This window comes from Pelmatolapia mariae, linkage group LG10_11, assembly GCF_036321145.2.
Source record: "Pelmatolapia mariae isolate MD_Pm_ZW linkage group LG10_11, Pm_UMD_F_2, whole genome shotgun sequence".
Lineage (NCBI taxonomy): Eukaryota > Metazoa > Chordata > Actinopteri > Cichliformes > Cichlidae > Pelmatolapia > Pelmatolapia mariae.
In genome coordinates this window covers 18,631,769-18,651,260 of record NC_086236.1, presented here as the reverse complement: position 1 = coordinate 18,651,260, position 19,492 = coordinate 18,631,769, and the positions used below count along the sequence as shown (strand labels likewise).

Below are 19,492 nucleotides of genomic sequence, written 5' to 3'. Positions count from 1 at the left end.
GCAAGCGTGCAATATTTTAAATTCGTGTTAATATGCAGTTATGAACTACCCGACTTAAAAAAAGAACCCATGAAATGTTTTGAGCAATTCCACCCATGATTGACAGCTGCTTTAATCCAATGAGTCCAACAGAGAACACTGCCGTCCAATCGTGTGTGCCTAGAGGTGGGACATCGGTATTTCATAACCTCTGACATTTCTGTATAAAACAAGCGCTCCGACCTTGCTCATATAAACAACATTGGCCGGGGGATAAGTAATTATGATGTGTGTGACCCTGACGATTTTTTAAACAGGTAGGCGTCAAACAGAGGTAGCACTGTCTTGTTTTTCACAACATGCTAGAGAAGGTTAATGCTCATCTGCTATCTTCCGGTGGGATCTCTTCCAGCTTCTCAAGCAGGAACGTCGTTAGATTGTCTACTATTTCATGTAATATTTCAGCCTGTCAGGAAATGTTGTTTATCGACGTTGTAGTTCAATGTCTCTAAAACAACCAAACAAATAAAGTATGTTTGCTTCCATGTAGATCCTTTCTTATTATTTAAATCGACTCTCTGTTACCAGACTCTGGGTTTTTTTTTGTTTGTTTGTTTGTTTTTCTGTTTGTTTGTTTTTTTGGAGGTGCCTGTTTACTTGTTTACATGACTGTTAAAGATCCAAAAGTTTCAGCAAAATAAAATGTGCTTAGAAGTTTGGGTTTGATATTCTCATTTTAATTTTTACCACAACAATAGCCATGTATTATGCTGTATTTGATTGTTTTAAATATCTGACAGTGCAGTGTATTGTTAATTTTGTGACCTGTGTTCAGGCTTAAATCTAACTATCAACTGTCTTTCATATCTTCTCTCTGGATACTTTTTAGCCCTTAAACATGAAGAGGCTTTTCCTCGTGGAGCCAGTGGTGGCCCTGTATGCTTTTGCCACTTTCCTCTACTATCCGCTTGTGCAACAGTATGTATACAGGAGAATCTGGCTGCAGGTGACAAACACCACCTACCTGAGCTCTGACAACACTTCCAGATGTGTGGCAAACAGCAACAGCAGCAACCAGTCTCACTATAATGAGGTTAGTCTTTAATCACTAAAGGCGTGTTATCCATTCCTGAAATTTGGAGTATCTTATTTTCTTTCTTTTTTCCCACCACACTGAAAACTAAAAACATTTTGAATATAGCAAGGATTGTTTAAGAATGAATGCCATGAAAAAAATCAATATTTGGTGCAAACATTCACCTTTAGACCAAGACACAGATTCTTTTAGGTCAACAGCTTTTCATGGTGTTGGGTGGGCACGTTGTTTCAATCATCTAAAAAAACTGTCTGGAGCTTTTATGTGAGTTTCTTACATATTAATCCCAGACTGACATGTTATGGATATGACTCTGGATTATTTGCATGTTTTTATCAGTATGAAGGTAGTCCCTAATGACTCCGTATGTTTATATTAATTTGCATGACTTGTACACTACTCAGATGCCTCCACGATGGTCTTGTGTGAGATATTTTAACTGCTTAAAACTTTCGCACAGTACTCTAGTAATAATAACTCGTACATGTACGGTATAACAAGTTGCCTACTCAGAATTTGTAATAGCATTACTAGTTCCATGTCTATTTTCAACGTTTTTATTCATACATTTTTCCCATAAACATTTAACTTCCTCTCTTTCACAGTTTGGGTTACAAAGATTTTTTTAGCTTCTAGGCAATAAGGTGACGTGCAAAGAATTTCTTATGACTACAGGTCTGTGCTCATACAAATACCCACATACTGTGGTAGCTACACTATAGCTAAAAAGTGATAATCTTACAGAATACAGATATGATGGTACAATCTTTTTATTTGTAGCATGTTTGCAATAAACAAACAATTTTGTAACAAGGATGTAAAAGAGTATTGTTCTATGAGCCCCAAAAGGTTGATTCTGTTCATCTGGACGTAGTCCTTTCAGTGGGAGGATGATTAAGCATGCATCAAGACATTGTTCTATGAGGAACAATGTCATTTTACTTTAACATGCATGTATAGATTGAGAATTACACATAAAAGAGAAGTGAAAACAACAACAGGACAAAACTTTTTTTTATCTGTAAATGGCCACAACAGCACCTGTTGTATTATAAAAAGCTTTTTTTCCCACCTCCCCTTTTAGTCCTGAACATTAAAAGTTCTCATGAAATGTCTGAAAATAATTTGTTTTTTTAATTTTTTTTAATTCTTCCACTGTTTAAGGTATGATCAAGATATTTTGATCTGGCTCCAAAAAATTTCTTCTCCTTCAACATCCTCTATTTGTGCACCCCTGCACTGCTTCCAGCACTCCTGTTAACATTAAATTCAGGTTCCAGAGTTGCTGTTGAGGAGAGCTGAGGACATCTAGCATTCCTCATAAATGCAAGCTGACAGAATTTAAAGGGCTTTACAATTAACCACATTTTTCTCTCTCTCTCTCTCTCTCTCTCTCTCTCTCTCTCTCTCTCTCTCTCTCTCTCTCTCTCTCTCTCTCTCTCTCTTTTTTTGCTTTTGCAGGAGGTACAGAGGCAGACATCTATCTTCTCCGTTTACACAAACATCCTATCCACAGTCCCATCTTTGGTGGTCACTCTCATACTGGTGACCTACAGCGATCAAGGAGGACGCAAGATAGCCATCATCATGCCTGTGATTGGCACATTGATCTACACATTGTCTTTGCTGACTGTGTCCTACTTTGAACTCAGCATTTACTTGCTCTTTGGCTCCTCAATTCTTAGTGCTCTGTGTGGTGGTTTGGGCACATTTCTGGGTGGCTGTTTTGCCTACATAGCAGACTTGTGCGAGGATGATGATCAGAAGACGTATCGCATGGCTGGATTGGAAATGATGATTGGCCTGTTGTCTGGACTGGCTGCATTATCGTCAGGCTACTTTCTGAGAACTGTGGGATTCAACTGGCCTTTCCTAACCTCTTCGTTGATACTCGTTTTGATCCTGCTCTATGCCATCTTTGTCCTTGAGGAGACTGTGAAGAAGGCTCCAACTGGTGCCATTACTTTAGATGGATCTCCTCGGTATTTAGGCATGAAACAGATGCTCCGTGGGGTCTGCCAGATGCTTGCAGGGGCCAGCTGCAGGTGGAAAACTGTTCTGGCCCTTCTCATTATTATCTTCACTTGCGTTTCCTTTGCATATGTAGGAGGGATCTCCGTGACAACACTGTACGAGCTCAGTGAGCCGCTGTGCTGGACTGAGATTTTGATTGGCTACGGCTCAGCACTGTCCACCACTGTGTTCCTGACCAGCTTTGCAGGAGTGTCCCTGTTTACATACTGTGGTGTGCCCCAGCTGCTCATTGTCCTGTTGGGGATCCTGTCTGTTGTATCAGGCATGCTCACCGCGGCATTTGCTAAAACAACCTTGTTGATGTTTATAGGTGAGGGGGAAAAATGCAACTATTGGAATGTACAGTAGTTTTGATTCTTACATAAAATGAAGAGATTTACTTTTTAACCCATGTTTGTAAAAAAAAAAAAAAAAAATATTTTTTTTTTCTTTTTTTGTTGTTGTTTTTTTTAACAAGGTGTGCCATGAACTAAGTCCATAGTTTAGTTGTATCAGTTTTTAGCACCCTGAATTAGGAAATAGCTTATATATAGTTTCTGACACAAATTTAGTCTTTAGTGTTTTGCATCGATCTATTGTAGAATTTGTCTTAATATGCAGTATGAACAGAGGAAAAATGCATCAACCAAAGCCTGTTTCAGTGTTCATTGTGGATATTAAATGGTCGGGTGTAAAAACACAGAATGTGTCATATTAAAAAAAATAAGGACAATTTTAGCTGCAGGAAGTGGAAATGCCTTATGTGCTTTTTTTTTTTTTTTTTGTAGATAAAGCACATAAGGCATTATAAACAGAGAAATGGCACCCCGAAAATACATTGCATGCTAGTGACTTGGATTACTAATTGACAGAATAGGCCTTTTTATTGTGGCTTTATAAGGTGCACAACTACTACTAGAGACTTCTAATTTTTTTAGTGCATTGTAAACCTATAAACGGTGTAATTATGTTATCACTCATTTGCTTACTTTAATTATCTTATTGCAACAATCTAATTGAAAACACACATCTGTTACATTTATAACTTCCACATACTCTTTTTCATAAATAACTAAACAATTTTGCAAATATTAATTTCCCCGTGTATTACATAAACATAGTTTTATGCAGTTACATTAAAACTACTACAGCATTATGTAATGCTGATCTTCTGTTTTTCATTTACCACAGTGAGGATGCCAATGCTATTGTCTGTCATGCCTTTCCCTGTACTGCGCTCCATGATGTCAAAGATTGTCCCAAAGTCTGAGCAGGGTGAGTGACTTTTCAGAGCTTTACATGAACCACAGAACCATGTCTGAGTGTGTTTGTAGAGTCAGAGTCCATTGAAGGATTGCCTGTTCCAGCAACCATGGCTCTCCAAGTTTCTGTTGAACTTAGCAGAGGGTTATCTTAAAACTAAACATCAGAAGTTGTTAGTAACCCTATGACCTGCAGATTTATTTTATTTTTTTTCTGTTTGTCTGATTTTATTTTATTTTATTCTATTGCAGGAGCCCTGTTTGCCTGTCTTTCCTTTATGGAAAGCTTGTCCAATAATGTATCATCTGTAGTGTTCTACAGTGTTTATGCTGCCACGGTGGCGTGGTGCCCAGCCTTCGTCTTTCTGTTGTCTGCAGGACTCTGTGTGATTCCTTTGACTGCCTTGGGGTAAGTCAATTAGTAGGCCAATGGATTTCCCACAACTTTAAAATAGCCAGGCCAGCTTTTTTGCATCTTTTACTTCAAATTGCAGTCTTACCAATAATTTGGGAAAATCTGTCCTTCTGTTCAGCCAGTTAGCCTTACTCAAGCCCATTCATCCGATCCACTTCAAACTGTAGTTGTAGATAGATAGATAGATAAAACTTTATTAATCCCTCGGGTGGGTTCCTCCAGGAAATTCGGTTTCTAATAGCACAGCACCGACAGAAGTTACAGAATGTGAGCGGAAATATGCCATATATACACATATATAAATGCAGAGACATATATAAATACAGAGTATACAAAGGGATAAATAAGAATACAAGGGAATTGCACATTGTGCTGATGGTGAAGAACATAAGTGCAATGTCTAGTTTGAGACATTGCAGATAAGCAGTTGTCATTTTTGTTCAAAGTTGTTCAGTCACCAGTGTTTAACCTAGAGGAGAAGGGCTGCACACACAGGCATGTTGTTTGGGCTTTGTGATGACAATCATTGACAGTACAACATGCCTCAGACTCCTAAGTTTAACCATTGCAACTAAAATTACCCAATTGTAATTTTAGTCGGGAGGGATAAAGGTCGACCAAAAAAAGGTTAATTTTTACACAATGTTGTACCTCTGATCTATAACTTTTTTTTTTTAACAAAGATAGCTGGACTAAATTTCATTAATTATATAACTGTTCAAGTCACTCACTCACTCATGATGTTTGATGAGCAATTGTTGATAAAGCCGTAAACTGTAATCTGCCCTTCTCCAGCTATAAAGGTATAACCTTAGTCATTGTGCCTTTCATAACTGTTTTCTTTTTGAAACAGAAACTCAATTAATGGCTGTGATGCAATTAGCTGTAGAATTGTAGCTATAAAAGTAACCAGGGTTACGCTCTCTGAACGGGCACTGCACTGGCAGTTATAATTGATGTGTAGAGTAATACATTTCCAAACTAATTTCCTGCTGTACCTCCCAGACATTATTAGTTTCCATTCATTTTACTATGTCATAAATATCAGTCACATGAAATGGTTTAAGGTTATTCACCTCAGGTCTTGCTACTTTTGTTCATGTTACCGTGTATTTTTAGTGCATTGCTCACAGAAGCCATTATCTACCACCAAAACTCACTGTCCTGTATCTTGTTTGTCCTGGATTTTGTTAATGATCCAGTTTGACTGAAGGCATGTGAGTTTTTTTGGGGGGGGAGGGAGGGGTGTCTACACCATTGCGCTGTGATCAGATTTCAAGTGAGATCAGACTTCACAACTCTGCACTGTGTGGATGGAGTTGCATTACAAGTTGCCAAGTCACTGTTTATCAGTTATTTAGAAAAGGGAAGTGTTTCTGCTTAAGCAGGAAGAACATGGGAAGAATCAGTTCCTCATTCATTATCCAACTCCTTTTACAAAAGAAGTCCTCTCTTATAACTCTATGACATGCATAGTATCCCTTCGATTTGATTTTCAGGCTGTTACAGCCTTGGCTTTGCTTTTAATTCAACTAAAGTTTAGTTTATTTTTTTTCTGTTGAACTTTATTGCACTACTTAGTCTGCACTGGGTGTAGTGAAAAACTCCTTCAGTGAGTAAAGCTCTTGTCACATTTCCTTCCTGTTACGTAGCAGCTAGTCATAGAATAACAAAAGCACTGGTTTAGCAATGTCAATGTCATGTCTAACAACAGAAAAACTAATTGAATTCAGCAGGAGACTATATTTTTCCTTTTGAGTGCATAGAGTGGTAGCATTTTCAAGCCACGTCAGCACTCACATGAAACTGATGTGGTTTGGCTGTTGTTGTCCTTATTTGCTAAAAAGAAGCTGATGAGTCTTGTATTTATATACAGCAGATGAGCAGACAAAATGGGATTTTTTTTATTTTTTTTCCCCCGATATCTACATCCACCACGTTGGTAGTTGTAAAAAGTGTATGGATGTAATCTTAAGATGGACTACTAGAGATGTAGTGGAAGAAACTGACACAGAAAACAGTTGGCCAGTTTATGTTGAGCTTTAGCAGACATGTATCCCCCTTTTTTCTTTTGCTCTTATATCATCCCCCTTTTCTCCGCCTCATTTCAGCGTGGTGAGCGTGATAGGAGTGGATGTTGCCACAGAGGTCCAAAGGCCTTTCAGTTCAGAGGAGGAGAATCCTGTCCAAGATCAGAGTGATCACAGCCCTCTTCTTACCTGAGACGCCAGGACTACCAAACACTAACAGCACCTTGCTTGTTAAGATTTGTGTGTTTTTTTGTTGTTGTTGTTTTTTGTTGTTGTTTTGTTGTTTTGTTTTTGTTTTTTTGTGTGTGTGTGTGGTTTATTTTATTTTTATTTTATATGGTGTTAATGTAGGTCACATTTTCTTCCTTTGTTGCTGTGCTTACTGGAGTGCTTACTGGAGATTTCTCTACCTCTCAGGTTTAACAACTCTATTTAAAATTGGTGAAATAAGTCTGACCATGACGATGACATTTTTAAAAACATTTTGAATGGATACATTTTAAATGTGTAATTTTTTTTTTTAATTTTTTTTTTACTTTATTTTTTATTTAGCAAATTAAATTTGACCTTGACATCACATTTTTGCTCAGGGAAAAGGTAAAAGACCAAGCCACAAATGGTAAAGGGGACTAAGATTTATGGTAATCATTTCAAAGTATGAGGACTAAAGTTCTTTCTGGAAACAACCCACCACTCTGTATTTTGACCAAACCGAAGACCTTGTGGACTGAATTGGTCACTTATTAGGTCTCTGCTTGCCTCGGGGTTCGACAAGTTTGAAAAGCTCAGTTTTCCATACTATCAATTAAAACCTTTCCAATTATCTGGAGAATATCAACAAACTAAATGAAGGAAAGTGCTGTGGGATTTTCTTTCACACTCTGGTTTTTGAGAAAAACAGAAGAAGAAAGCACCAGCACAAAGATTCCACTACATACCTGAAGTTTGTAAGATTCAACCTCTGTTCAGATTTTGTTGTATCTAAGATACTACAATTTGGGTGTAGTAGTCTTAATTATTGTGTCAACACAATATTCACAACAGTCTAATAAAAATAAAAAATGTTTACCACTGTGGACCAAGCTTCTGTATTTTAATACAGACCGGAAATTCACAACTAAATATCAGCACCACATCACTTACCTTTTTAAAACTGTATCAAACAAGGTGATGTTTAATACATATGTAGGGTTTTTTTTCTGATGGAGATGAAATGCTAAGAACAGTTTTAAATGTAATACTGTTTTCTATACCCAGTGACCTTCGTAACAAACATAACAAATTGTTTCCAATTTTCTAGCTAAATCCCAGCACAATATGATTCTGCAGAAAAATTCATTTCATTCATTCAACATTCCTGTCACTTTTTTGGGGGAAGGTACTTTTACACATCCTTTATTTATCCAGGTAAAAAGTGTCATTGACATTAAAAATGTCTTTTTCAAGAGAGATCTCTAATATATAACATCACAGTTTTAAAAATACATTGTATATATTGGCCAAAAAGGACCGGACTAATTATAACGTAGGTAAAATAACACAGAGTACTTGTAAAACAGGCCATTTTTGTATTTTATAGCTCCTCCATAATTCGTATTGACTACAGTCTATTTACCAATATAAATCAAGATATTAGACACTTAAAAACCATAGAAACATTGCTAATTGCTTCGGCAGTCCATCACTTTTTCCTGCTTACTGAATGTCTGTAAATTATATGATAGCCAATATGTACACCATTATTGCACGTGTACTGTTTTCTAACATAGTCCCATTTAGGTCATCTGACGTTAAGTTTTTTCTATGTGAAATTAGTACATGAAAAAAAAACTTGTCAGAGGGCTTCAGCCAACCAGCCGGCCTCACAGGTGAACTGAGTTGGGGCTTTAATTTCCAGAAACTCTGGCTGGCCAATCAACCTGCCTGGTTCACTTTTACTTTTACTGTCAGGCAGGAGGGCCACTGGTAGTGTCCATTTTCCCAACGTCCTAAAAAAGGTAAGGCAGCACTTGATAAAATCCTGGTCTTGTTTTATTCACTCGGTGTGCTACTTCACCATAGATTTATCACATATTAAACTTCATGATACCCAACGCCACGGATCTACCACAAATTACCATTGTCTGTGCTTCTGTGCCATATTTACTTCAAATTAGACAGGGTGAGTTTCCGCGTGCTTTAGTTACTCCATGTTTAATTCATATCGTTGACCTCAGGGTAAGGTCGAAAGCTCTAATTCAAAAACAGAATCTATCAAGTATACCAAAAGTAACCTGAATTTTGCAGCACTTGGCTTGACGGTCTTTAGATAAAGTAAGCCAGACAAATCACTCCGCTCACTGACGTCAGCTGCCATGATGTCCCCATGACAACAACCACGTGACAACAGCGTGTGAATTAGTCTGTTTTTTTTTTGTTTTTTTTTTAGTCATATTGGAAAATATATCCAAGGCTAGTACTCCCGACCTTTTATTGATGGTGTTAACAATGTTAGTTTGACCTTATTTTTTTCTTCACTCCGAGCAAACGGAACAACTTCTATTCACTTTATTGATCCTTGCCCTCCTCCAAAAAGCCTGTTTAGCGTAAAAGTCTGAGTATGTTCATACTGAGATGAGGGGAAATGAGCGTTGTACTTATTTCCCCTCATGAAGGGGCCATCTTAAACTGAGTCACTTATCGGGGCAACAGACTATACACCTAATGCGCTCCCAGGCTGGTGCCTACCTGCTCACTATTGCCGCTCCTGAGAGTTCTCTCAGTTCATGAAATTTAGTCAATGTGTCACTCACATGACGAACTGATATGAAGCAGCTGCCTCAAATGCTGTTTCATTTCCTCATTCATGCATTTTCTTTCAAAGTGCCCTCTATATGTCCTCCTTCACAACCTCTGTTTTCATATTTACTGTTAAACCGGTCTCCTTCTCATTCGTTCACGCACATTCTGACTTGGTTTGAGTGACATTCATTCCTCTTCTCTCCAGAGCATAGCTCCACCTCTTCAGGGTCTCATCTAGCTGCTCCCCCACTCTCACTATAAATATCAAAAAATGTAAAGACTAATTAAATAATCACTAATTAAAATCACTCTCTCCTCCCCTCCTGGTCTTTTTGAGATAAAATGTCATGATCCACACTGGTATGTATTATTATTTCTCTGTAGGCTGGATTGCAGTAGAAGCTCTGCCCTTTATTTTCTTGTTGCTATGGTGAATCCTCGTATTGGAGCTCCACTGATGACTACTTTGTTTCATTACTCATGCACACGCTGAACACAAACTAAGCATACTCAGGGCAGATTGAAGAAACTCTGGTTTTCTGGAAGATGAGTTTCTCATGTTGGATTGAAGTTTGACTCAGGTTGTTAAACCTGCGTTCTGGATCCACTTTATTTACTTATTTTGTGCTTCCCTCTGCTTGATTGAAAACCTGTGAAATCGAGAATGAAGCGATTTAGCGCTTCCTTCCTCTTTCACAAACTATTAGTGTCATTTTTTAGGATGATCACTAGCCCAGATGTCATGTTGGAAAACTGGCTTTCTTTATGTGTAAATGCGAACTCCGACTGGGAGGAAAAAAACTAGTATAAATCTGTCTTGATTTACAGAAGGAAAAAATTGTCTGTCTTTTCCTAAGTAATATCTTTCATTGCTTTTAATATTGCAGACAATACATAGAACAAATTGTTAATGTTTGCCCTTGTTTAGTTTTATATCCTGCTTGTATTTCATGGAGGACTAGTTTGAGGTTATGTTATACATACGATTGAATTTTTGCACATTCCAGTCCTCTTAGTCTGGTTGTTGAACATCAAACCAGTCAGATCTGGGGATTAGCTGGAGGCAACTCCAAGAACACCATGTTAAGGCTGCTTTCTGTTTGCATTCACGCTGCTTATAGGAAGCCAGCATTGGCTAAGTTCACAACCTTTTGTTGCGAACTTTTACTTTCTTGTGGTGCTGTTTCAGCTTCTTCAGTTTCCCTGATATGGCACTGGTGCATTGTGTGTGTGGTGGATGCCTTGTCACAAGTTAAGGGGAAAAGCTGAGTCAAAACGGCATTCTATGATTAGGGGAAAATTGTATTTAACTCTTTTGTTTTGTACTGAAAATGTCAAGTGTTTTTACACTCAGATTGTGCCATTTGAAAGTATGCATGTATCCATCTTTACAGAGCAATAATTAAAAAATTGTTTATATATTTAATCAGTATTTTATACCATGTTGGTATTTTACTCCAGGCTCTGTGGTTAGATATTATACCAGTGAGTCTGTGACAGTCTTTTTGATATACATCTCCAAATATCACACAAACCTGAATGCTGCCTATATACACTAAAGTACCACAGTTGGAGTAGAATACCACAGAATGTTTGATACAGTATACAATTGATCAGTAATGTAATGCAGTTTTCTTGAATAAATAAAATACAAACCCAATCAAACAAATATTGCCCATGCAGACAGTTTCTTATACATTGAATCAGAACTGTAGTTTTTAGTAGAGTAGAGTAACTGTTGTGGGTTTTGTTTTTTTAAAAAAAATCCTATGTCTTGTACAGTTGCAACACTATAAAATCACTGACCAACTGGTTTCACCTGTTTTAGATTGCTTTCTTTTCTTAAACTATAGTACAAGAATGGCCATGCCTTCTTCAGGCATGTGGAGTGATCAAGTTTTAGTTGTCACTTGAGTTCAAATCTAATCATTGTCCTCGTTTCTTGTTCAGGACATTTTCCAGCCCTCCTCAGAATGAAGCGTCTCTTGCTTCTGGAGCCTGTGATGGCCCTGTGCGCTTTTTCCTATTTTCTCAATGCTCCACTTATGCAGCAATATGTTTACCGGAGGCTCTGGGTGCAGATGACAAACACCACCTATCCCATCTCTGACATATCCAGATGTACAGCAAGCAACAGCTCAAGCAGTTATGAGGTTTGTCATTAATCACTGGCTCGAAGGTAGGATTCATGGGTACCAAAAAGGAAGGACCTACTATAAAATAAGGGCATGCACAGCTATCAGTTAAGTGGAGTAAAACATGAAGAAATCAGCATTAGCTGCATCTGCATTATACTTTTCTTAAAACTGTTGCACTGAATACTGTCATTGATACTGCAGCAGGAAAATTCAGATTTAATGCTCATTTCAGATAAGATCTGGCATTAGAAATTTACAAGGGCATGATGCATGTGAAAGTTTCTTCAACTGTGATTGAAGTTGCTTTTGGCTCTAATTTAATGTTGTTTTTGTTGTTGTGTGGTGTGGTTTTTTTTTTGGTTTGGGTTTTTTTTTTTTTTTTTTTTTTTTTTTTTTTGCATGAGCTATTAGGAATTAAAGCCATTTCTATACACTCCTCCATTTTCAGAGGCTTCGAAATAACTGAACATAACAATTTTAAATATAAGGATAATTCCTAATACTTCACTGTAAATCGTATGATAAATGCCAGGACTGTAGAGCACAGAGTGCCAAATACAGTTTCTTCTCACTTTGAGATGCTCTTCTAGTCCCTCACTGCAGCTACCTTCAATTGTTGCTTGGTCTCTGACTTCAGGGATCAGGTGACTGAAGAACATCTCAAGACAGTATTTCTTGGTATTAAGAAACTCTTGGGTTGCTTTTGCAGTATGCTTTGGGTCATTATCCTTTTGCATGGCTTTGAAACACTTGGAATCAACTGCAGGGAACATCCCAGGGAATACTGGCTATGAAGCTGCTTTTTAATCAGTTGTGTTATTACTTTTGACCCTCTGTTAATGGGCACTATATAAAAATGGCTATAATTTCAAAACAGTTGAATGTGGTATTGTTATTAAATTGATTAAGTTCTAAGATGATTTGAAGCTAAAAAGTTGCACTTACCAATCTGTGGTTTATTTTTAAAATCCACTCTGGGGTTATACAGAGGCAAAACTTCAAAAATGTCTGTGTCCAAAAACATAGATACCTAACTGTATTTTGGTGAGTTTGCTTTTGCAGTTAAAATTATTGAAATCTGTTTTGTCTCTCCCTCTCTGCATTTCTAGGACGTACAGAAGGAGGCATCTCTCTTCTCCCTTTACACAGACGTCCTCTGCACAATCCCATCTTTGGTGGTCATTCTCTTGCTGGTGACCTACAGCGACCGAGCAGGACGCAAAATCACAATCATCATGCCTGTGATTGGCATGTTGATCAATACCTTGGCTTACCTGACTGTATCCTATTTTGAGCTCAACATTTACCTTCTCATTGGCTCCTCAATCCTCAGTGCTCTGTGTGGCGGCTTGGGCACATTTCTGGGTGGCTGTTTTGCTTACATAGCAGACCTGTGTGATACCCGTCGCCAGAAGACTCTGCGCATGGCTGGAGTAGACATGATGATTGGCGTGTTGGCTGGCGGGGCTTCAATATCAACAGGCTACTTCCTGAAAACTGCAGGATTTAACTGGCCTTTCCTAACATCTGCATTGATACTGTGTTTGAGCCTAATCTATGCAGTCTTTGTCCTTGAGGAGACTATGAAGCCTCCAACCGATGTCGTTATTATGGATTTGTCACCTCAGCGCTCAGCCATAAAACAGATGGTCTGTGGGGTCTACCAGATGCTTGCAGGGGCTAGTCGTAGTTGTAAAATTGCTTTGGCCCTCCTCATTGTCATCTTTATCAGCTTTTCCTTTGCATATATTGGTGGGGTCTCTATGATAACACTGTATGAGCTCAATAAGCCCCTGTGCTGGACTGAGATTTTGATTGGCTACGGCTCAGCACTGTTCACCTCCGTTTTCCTGACTAGCTTTGTGGGAGTGTCCTTATTTACATGCTGTGGTGTGCCCCAGCTGCTCATTGTCCTGTTGGGGATCCTGTCTCTGGCGACAAGCATGGTGATGACAGCGTTTGCTAAGACCACTTCATTTATGTTTATAGGTGAGGGGGAGCGGCTTTACATTTTAGCACTCTTAACTAGGCAATCAAAATACTGGAACTCTGCAAATTGCTTAAGTAATTTATATCCATAAAAACCCTGCCATATTGAGCAAGATGTGTTTGTGCTGCTCTGCCATGATGAGTAAAAGTAAGCTGATCATGCTGGACTCGGAGGCTGGTTTGAAGACTTTGCCATCTTAGTTTTCAGTAAAACTGTTCAAAATCTATTAGCTCTCAAGTCAATACACATTTTGTCAGAGCTACAAAAAGAGGAACACTGCATTAATGTCAACACCAGTAGAATATTGTTCTATTTGCACAATGAGTGAGGTAGATGTGATTACAACTGCAGACGCATCATAGCTGCAAAGGTCTGAATTGTCTTTGCCTACAGCATAAATCTATTGACTCAATCCAACACTATAAATCTACATTACTAACTGGAAGTAACCAATGGGATTTTGTCCAATTTAATCATCAGTTACCACTGTTTTGCGTAATCCTCTTGTTTCTAATGCCGTCTAAGAGATGTGCATCTTTATCAATGAACGGGAAATTAACATTAAACAAATCTAAAATGTTCATTGGCCCAGATTTCGATGTAGTTATATTATAATGCTGAAGTATTTTGCATAATATAAAAGTAATTGTCTGTTATGCATTTTCCCCTCCAGCAATTGCATCAATGCTTCTGTCTAAAATGCCTTTCCCTGTTCTGCGCTCCATGATGTCAGAGATCATCTCCAAGTCTGAGCAGGGTGAGTGAATTTAGTGCTTTACAATAACCACAAACCCATGTCTGAGAGTGTTTGTGGAGTCAGTCCATTGAAGGATGGCACATTCCAGAAGCTTGTGGGTGCACTTAAAAACAAAGCACTTTAAGTTTCTGTTGGATTTGACAGAATTAAACTCTTAATCTTTAGGGTTTGTGTAACCCTTTCACCTTCTGAGCATGGTATTGGTGTTGTTACTGTTATGATTGTTATTTATTTTACAGGAGCCCTGTTTGCCTTTATGTACTTTCTGGAGATTTTAAGCAACAATGTATCGACTGGAGTCTTTAACAGTATTTATGCTGCTACGGTGTCATGGTGCCCTGGCTTTGTGTTCCTATTATCTGCAGGACTCTGTGTGATCCCTTTGTCTGTTATTGGGTAAGCTAATAATTATGCCTTAGGTGTAACAAAGTTTCAAAGGATCATACCACTGCCTTTGCAAGTTTCACTAAAACCAGAGATGATGTACATGAGTTGTGACAAAATGATTTATTATTATAAGACAATAACAGTAACGGAGTGAACTAATTAAATAATACAATATATTTCAAAGTTCAAAATATAAGAAATAGCTCAATTTTAAATGTCAAGAATATTACAGAGGTGAAATGTGTATGATTGACATATAAAAACAGGCTGTAATCACCGTAAACTTTAAACAGTATGTCTGTGTCACTGTATGTTTTTAGCATTTTACATACACATAGCATCCTCAAAACTCTGTGGTACATTCAAGGCTGCTTTCATGTGACATTATTTTTCAATTGAAGTATGTCATTGAGGTAAAGTACCTGAAGGTGTTTGCTGAATTTTAACCAGGGCGTATTTATTTAGTAAACCAAAAAAGGGGCAGTTTCCTTGTTAGGAGTGACTTGGCAGAAATGTTTTAAGCTGTCTAACTTTACTAGAAAAGCATTTCTGCTTGACTGGGCACTTGGAAACTAGAAGACTCAGTTCCTCTTACTAATCCAACTTTTTCTCACCGGGCAAGTTCCTCTTTTGCATGTTAATATACATCTCTAGTATCTTCATAATGTCTATTTTATTTAACACCACACATTTTGAGCTTTGTTGAACCAATTGCTTTGTTATTTAATATAACTTAAAAAAAATTAAAAGGAAAAACACACGCTTTTATTGTGTCTTTTAAGAAAAAGACAAACTGCTTTATATAAAAGGCATCAACCAGAATAACTGCCACAAATAAATCTGCCAAATCAAACATGTGGAACTGTCTGCTGTAGTTCCCTTGTGAACTGTGTACAGCACTGTGTATCTACCAGATGATAGATTTAATACATGTTCTTTTTCATGTGTATGTCTTACTGTAACATTGGAAAAACGACCGTACTTTGGTAGTTTCTTGGAGCTATGTTGGGCATGTCAGAAGGCTAATGAACATATGTATAAAGAAAGCATGATGATATGGAAAAATGGATGCACAGTTGGATGGAACTGCTAACATAGTACTATATCCTTTTTCTGCTTAACACCTGTTTGTCCTCATTTCAGGGTGGTGGTTCTGATGAAAGTAGATGTTACCCAAGAAGCCCAAATGACAAATCCTTTGATCTTAGAGGAGGAGAACCCTCTTGAAGGTCCTAGTCAGAAGAGTCCTCCTTAACTGAGACTCTTGGTCTAAGATTTTTCTTGGATTCGTTGTTGTTGTTTTCTGGCTTCATGTGTTGCTTATGTAGATTGCCGTTGAGTTAACTTAAGTTACAATGAGCTTGTGTTAATATTTAATATTAATGTGCACCATAAAATATATTTGAACTAGGTGAAGACCAAGACAAACTCACAAAAATGCATAAAATTCATCAGATTTAATGTTAGTACTGTGTTTTGATATATGTTAAATACAAATCTTGACTATCATTGCCTGGTTTAGTGCCAAGTTTGTGTGTTTATCTAGAACTGCTCAATCATTTATGCAATCCACCAGATGCGCATTATTGATGTATTATGTTTATCAAAGCTGCCAGCAGAATTTACAGTATACATGAAAACACCTGGAAACAAGTGGAGCAAGTTCAGCTCATAGGCCAGAAGGGATTTTCAAGGAAATCTTTATTTTCTCTTAAATAAAATAATATTTTTAAAAAGTTCATGGTTCTTCTTTAGTGTTAATATTGTAAGGAATAACTATAAGGAAGGAAAGCCATTAATAGCATTTTAACAGACTTTGTGACCTGAATAAAAGAGTAACATGTTCTTTCTTCCTAAAATCTCTAGTATATTCAACAGCCTCCCATTGAAACTAATCTGATCTAATTTACCTGCATGTGCAATTGTTGGACAAAAGCTAAATAATCTTTGTGGTAATGATTTTGGGTGTGCATTTAAAGCGCAATCCTTGCTCTTGTCAGAGAGGTATCCAGAGCCCAGAAAGTAGCAGAAGTCCAGTAAACATCACTATCAAACCAGCCCCTTCTCATCACACAGAAGTTACTGAAACACCTCACTCATTTGGAAAAATATTCTGGACCACAACAGAAGAATGGTTAAGTGGTGTCATGTCTTTTGTGTATCGACCACTAGATGCCACTCTTGGTCCAGGCTTGAAACTTGGAGTATTAATCTCAGTACTACTGTGTGGTTCCTTTGTTTTCTTTTTTCTTTTTCCATGCATTGTCTTCAAAAATGAACAAAAAACTCTTTTGAACTTCTCATACGTTTAAACTTTTCATTTACGGTATATATGCTGAATGTATTACTACGGACTTCATTACCTTGTTAGTCCAGCCAAGGTTTAATTGAATGATCTGATAACCTGTTAAGAGCCACATCATGTCTTGGGATACATTTAATGCAATCAATGCTCCCAAAGTGATGTGTAGAATATTCTAATAAGTGTGATGATGATAATAATAACAATAAACATTACTTGGTTTTCCTGCGTGGTATTTCTATCCCTCTGTCTTCTTTACAGAAAGAACTTTACTCAGTGGACATGTATATGAAACAGTTTCTTACACTTGAATCTCAATTCAATTATCAGAGTTTTCCATGTAAATCTGATTAGACCTACACATGATGCTTCACATAGATAGTTTAGGTAAAGTTTAAACTGGACCTTTGTGCTGATGGGGTGTTTTGATTGCAGCTGTGCTGAGTGATGGGACTTCCACATGAGAGCAGGAAATGTTACAACCGAGGTTCATGTTCAGTGTGGTGACCAGGCTATTTCTGCCTTTAATATAGAGGACCACCTTGCACTTCAGAGAAACAAAATCTTGTTGCTTTTTAAAATTGCAGACGTAAAACATGACAGTTAAAGTGTGCTCAATATCCTTTTCCCTTATTTTTGAATATCTTCGCTATTGGTCTACAGGGCACGTCGGTTTAAATTGGCTTGATCTGTGGAAACCCAAATGACGTCTGACCTTAATGCGCAGTTATTTGATTTCCATCCTCAAGACTTGAGGTCCGTGACTGCAGCTTGATTGTACGGTAATGTTGACACTGCGTATGAATTAGGTCGGTGCCGGAGGTTACAAAGGGAATCTTCTGAGGCAGGGCTTTCTTGGCACCAAACATGAGGTTTCTGGTTAAATTAGAGACGGAGGTGTGGTGAGGAGTAACACTGGCTTGCGCAGAATTCCCAGGGTAAGCGGCTCAAGGGGAGACAGTCGTGGTAGTGGCTCGAGTCTGTCTGGCATGCATGGGGTCGCTGACGATTAAAGGGAAGTTTGACAGAGTCTGGTTGAGATTGGAGGCAGGGAATCGGGGTCTTTGGTTTCTGGTTTCTAAAGTAGCTTAGTCAGCAGTTACGCTCATGTGCAGCGCACCACATCACATCAGATCAAGAGCCTAATCTCAGATGTTGATCCAGAAAGTTGCAAGCAGACCTCTTTATCTCAACCTTCTGCTCCCCCGGAGGAGATAATTGACAATAATATGAAAACCCATTTGAGGTGGTTTGCGTGATTTAAACGAAGAGGTGGCGGGACAGACTGGCTTCTCAGTCGAGATCAATTTGATGATCTGAGAATGATTTGTTCACACCATGATCCACTGCATATTCCTTTCAATGCTCAGTTTTTTTAATATGCATGCTCAGTATAGCACTGGAAATTACACTGAAAAGTCAGAAGAAGAATAATTACACATTGAATCCCTGAGATATCCTAATATAAGAAAAATAAGTACAATTTTTATAATGCATTCATTTTTTTTTTTTTAATGAGAAGACTATCGGGACAACTTTTTGGACTTAAATTGTAAGAAATGTGTAAAATTACGGGGGGGGGGCGCTTTAAATTCTGTAATAGGCAAAAACAGAACTTTTCTGCCATTTATTTGTATGTTGGTTAAATGCTTTGATGTCATATAAATGGACATGGTGGAGGTCTTTATCGTTAGGAAAAACTATAAAACTTTGGAAAAAATAAATTGTCTTCATAAGTTGTCCAGTGGGATAGATTGGTGTCTTTGCCAGGCCAATTCTGGAGCCCGGGGCCTTATGTTAGACACCTCTGCCCAATGAGCAAGCACTTGGCGACAGTGGGATGGAAAAACTCCCTTTTAACAGAAAGAAACTCCTGGCAGTACTGGGCTCAGGGAGGGGCAGACATCTGCTCCGACTGCCTGGGGGTGAGGGGAGGGAGTCAAAGCATGTTGATAGCTCAATATTTGCAGTCTCTGTTTATTCCTTTGATGAAGGTGACAGCAGAAGTTATACCAGCACATCTTTTCCACTATTGTCATCTAAACCCTCAGCTGGAGGACGTTTATCTTTTCAGTTTTCTTCCAACCCCTTTTCTCTCTACAAAAGTCATTCAACTGTGTTGGTTTCCTCCTGCTGGCAGCCCTGCCACGAGCTGTGGATGATGTGTGGTGGTGATTTTTTTTTTTTTTTTTTTCCCCCCTCATTGCTGTGGCCATTCAATGCTCAGCACATGTTATCTGTGTGTGTGTGTGTGTTTAGATGGATGTTTGTTTGAGTTCTGTGCCTCTGCAGTAATTACTCCTTTTTCTGTGAAGGCTTCTAGTCCCTTGAAGGTAAACCGA

General features: G+C 38.1%; 2 protein-coding genes across 2 annotated transcripts; both read left to right on the top strand.

Moving 5' to 3' along the window:
- The first annotated feature begins 189 nt into the window (after window positions 1-189).
- LOC134637675 (lysosomal proton-coupled steroid conjugate and bile acid symporter SLC46A3-like) lies at window positions 190-7,863 on the top strand. The gene is made up of 6 exons (XM_063488165.1): window positions 190-296; window positions 869-1,072; window positions 2,537-3,419; window positions 4,280-4,363; window positions 4,603-4,759; window positions 6,877-7,863. Exons 2-6 carry the CDS (start codon window positions 878-880, stop codon window positions 6,986-6,988), a joined length of 1,431 nt encoding a protein of 476 aa, XP_063344235.1. The 5' UTR covers window positions 190-296; window positions 869-877; the 3' UTR covers window positions 6,989-7,863.
- A 3,686-nt stretch (window positions 7,864-11,549) lies between these two features.
- On the top strand, window positions 11,550-16,103 carry LOC134635324 (lysosomal proton-coupled steroid conjugate and bile acid symporter SLC46A3-like). The gene is made up of 5 exons (XM_063484718.1): window positions 11,550-11,729; window positions 12,824-13,703; window positions 14,378-14,461; window positions 14,701-14,857; window positions 15,992-16,103. Exons 1-5 carry the CDS (start codon window positions 11,550-11,552, stop codon window positions 16,101-16,103), a joined length of 1,413 nt encoding a protein of 470 aa, XP_063340788.1.
- The last annotated feature ends 3,389 nt before the right edge of the window (window positions 16,104-19,492 follow it).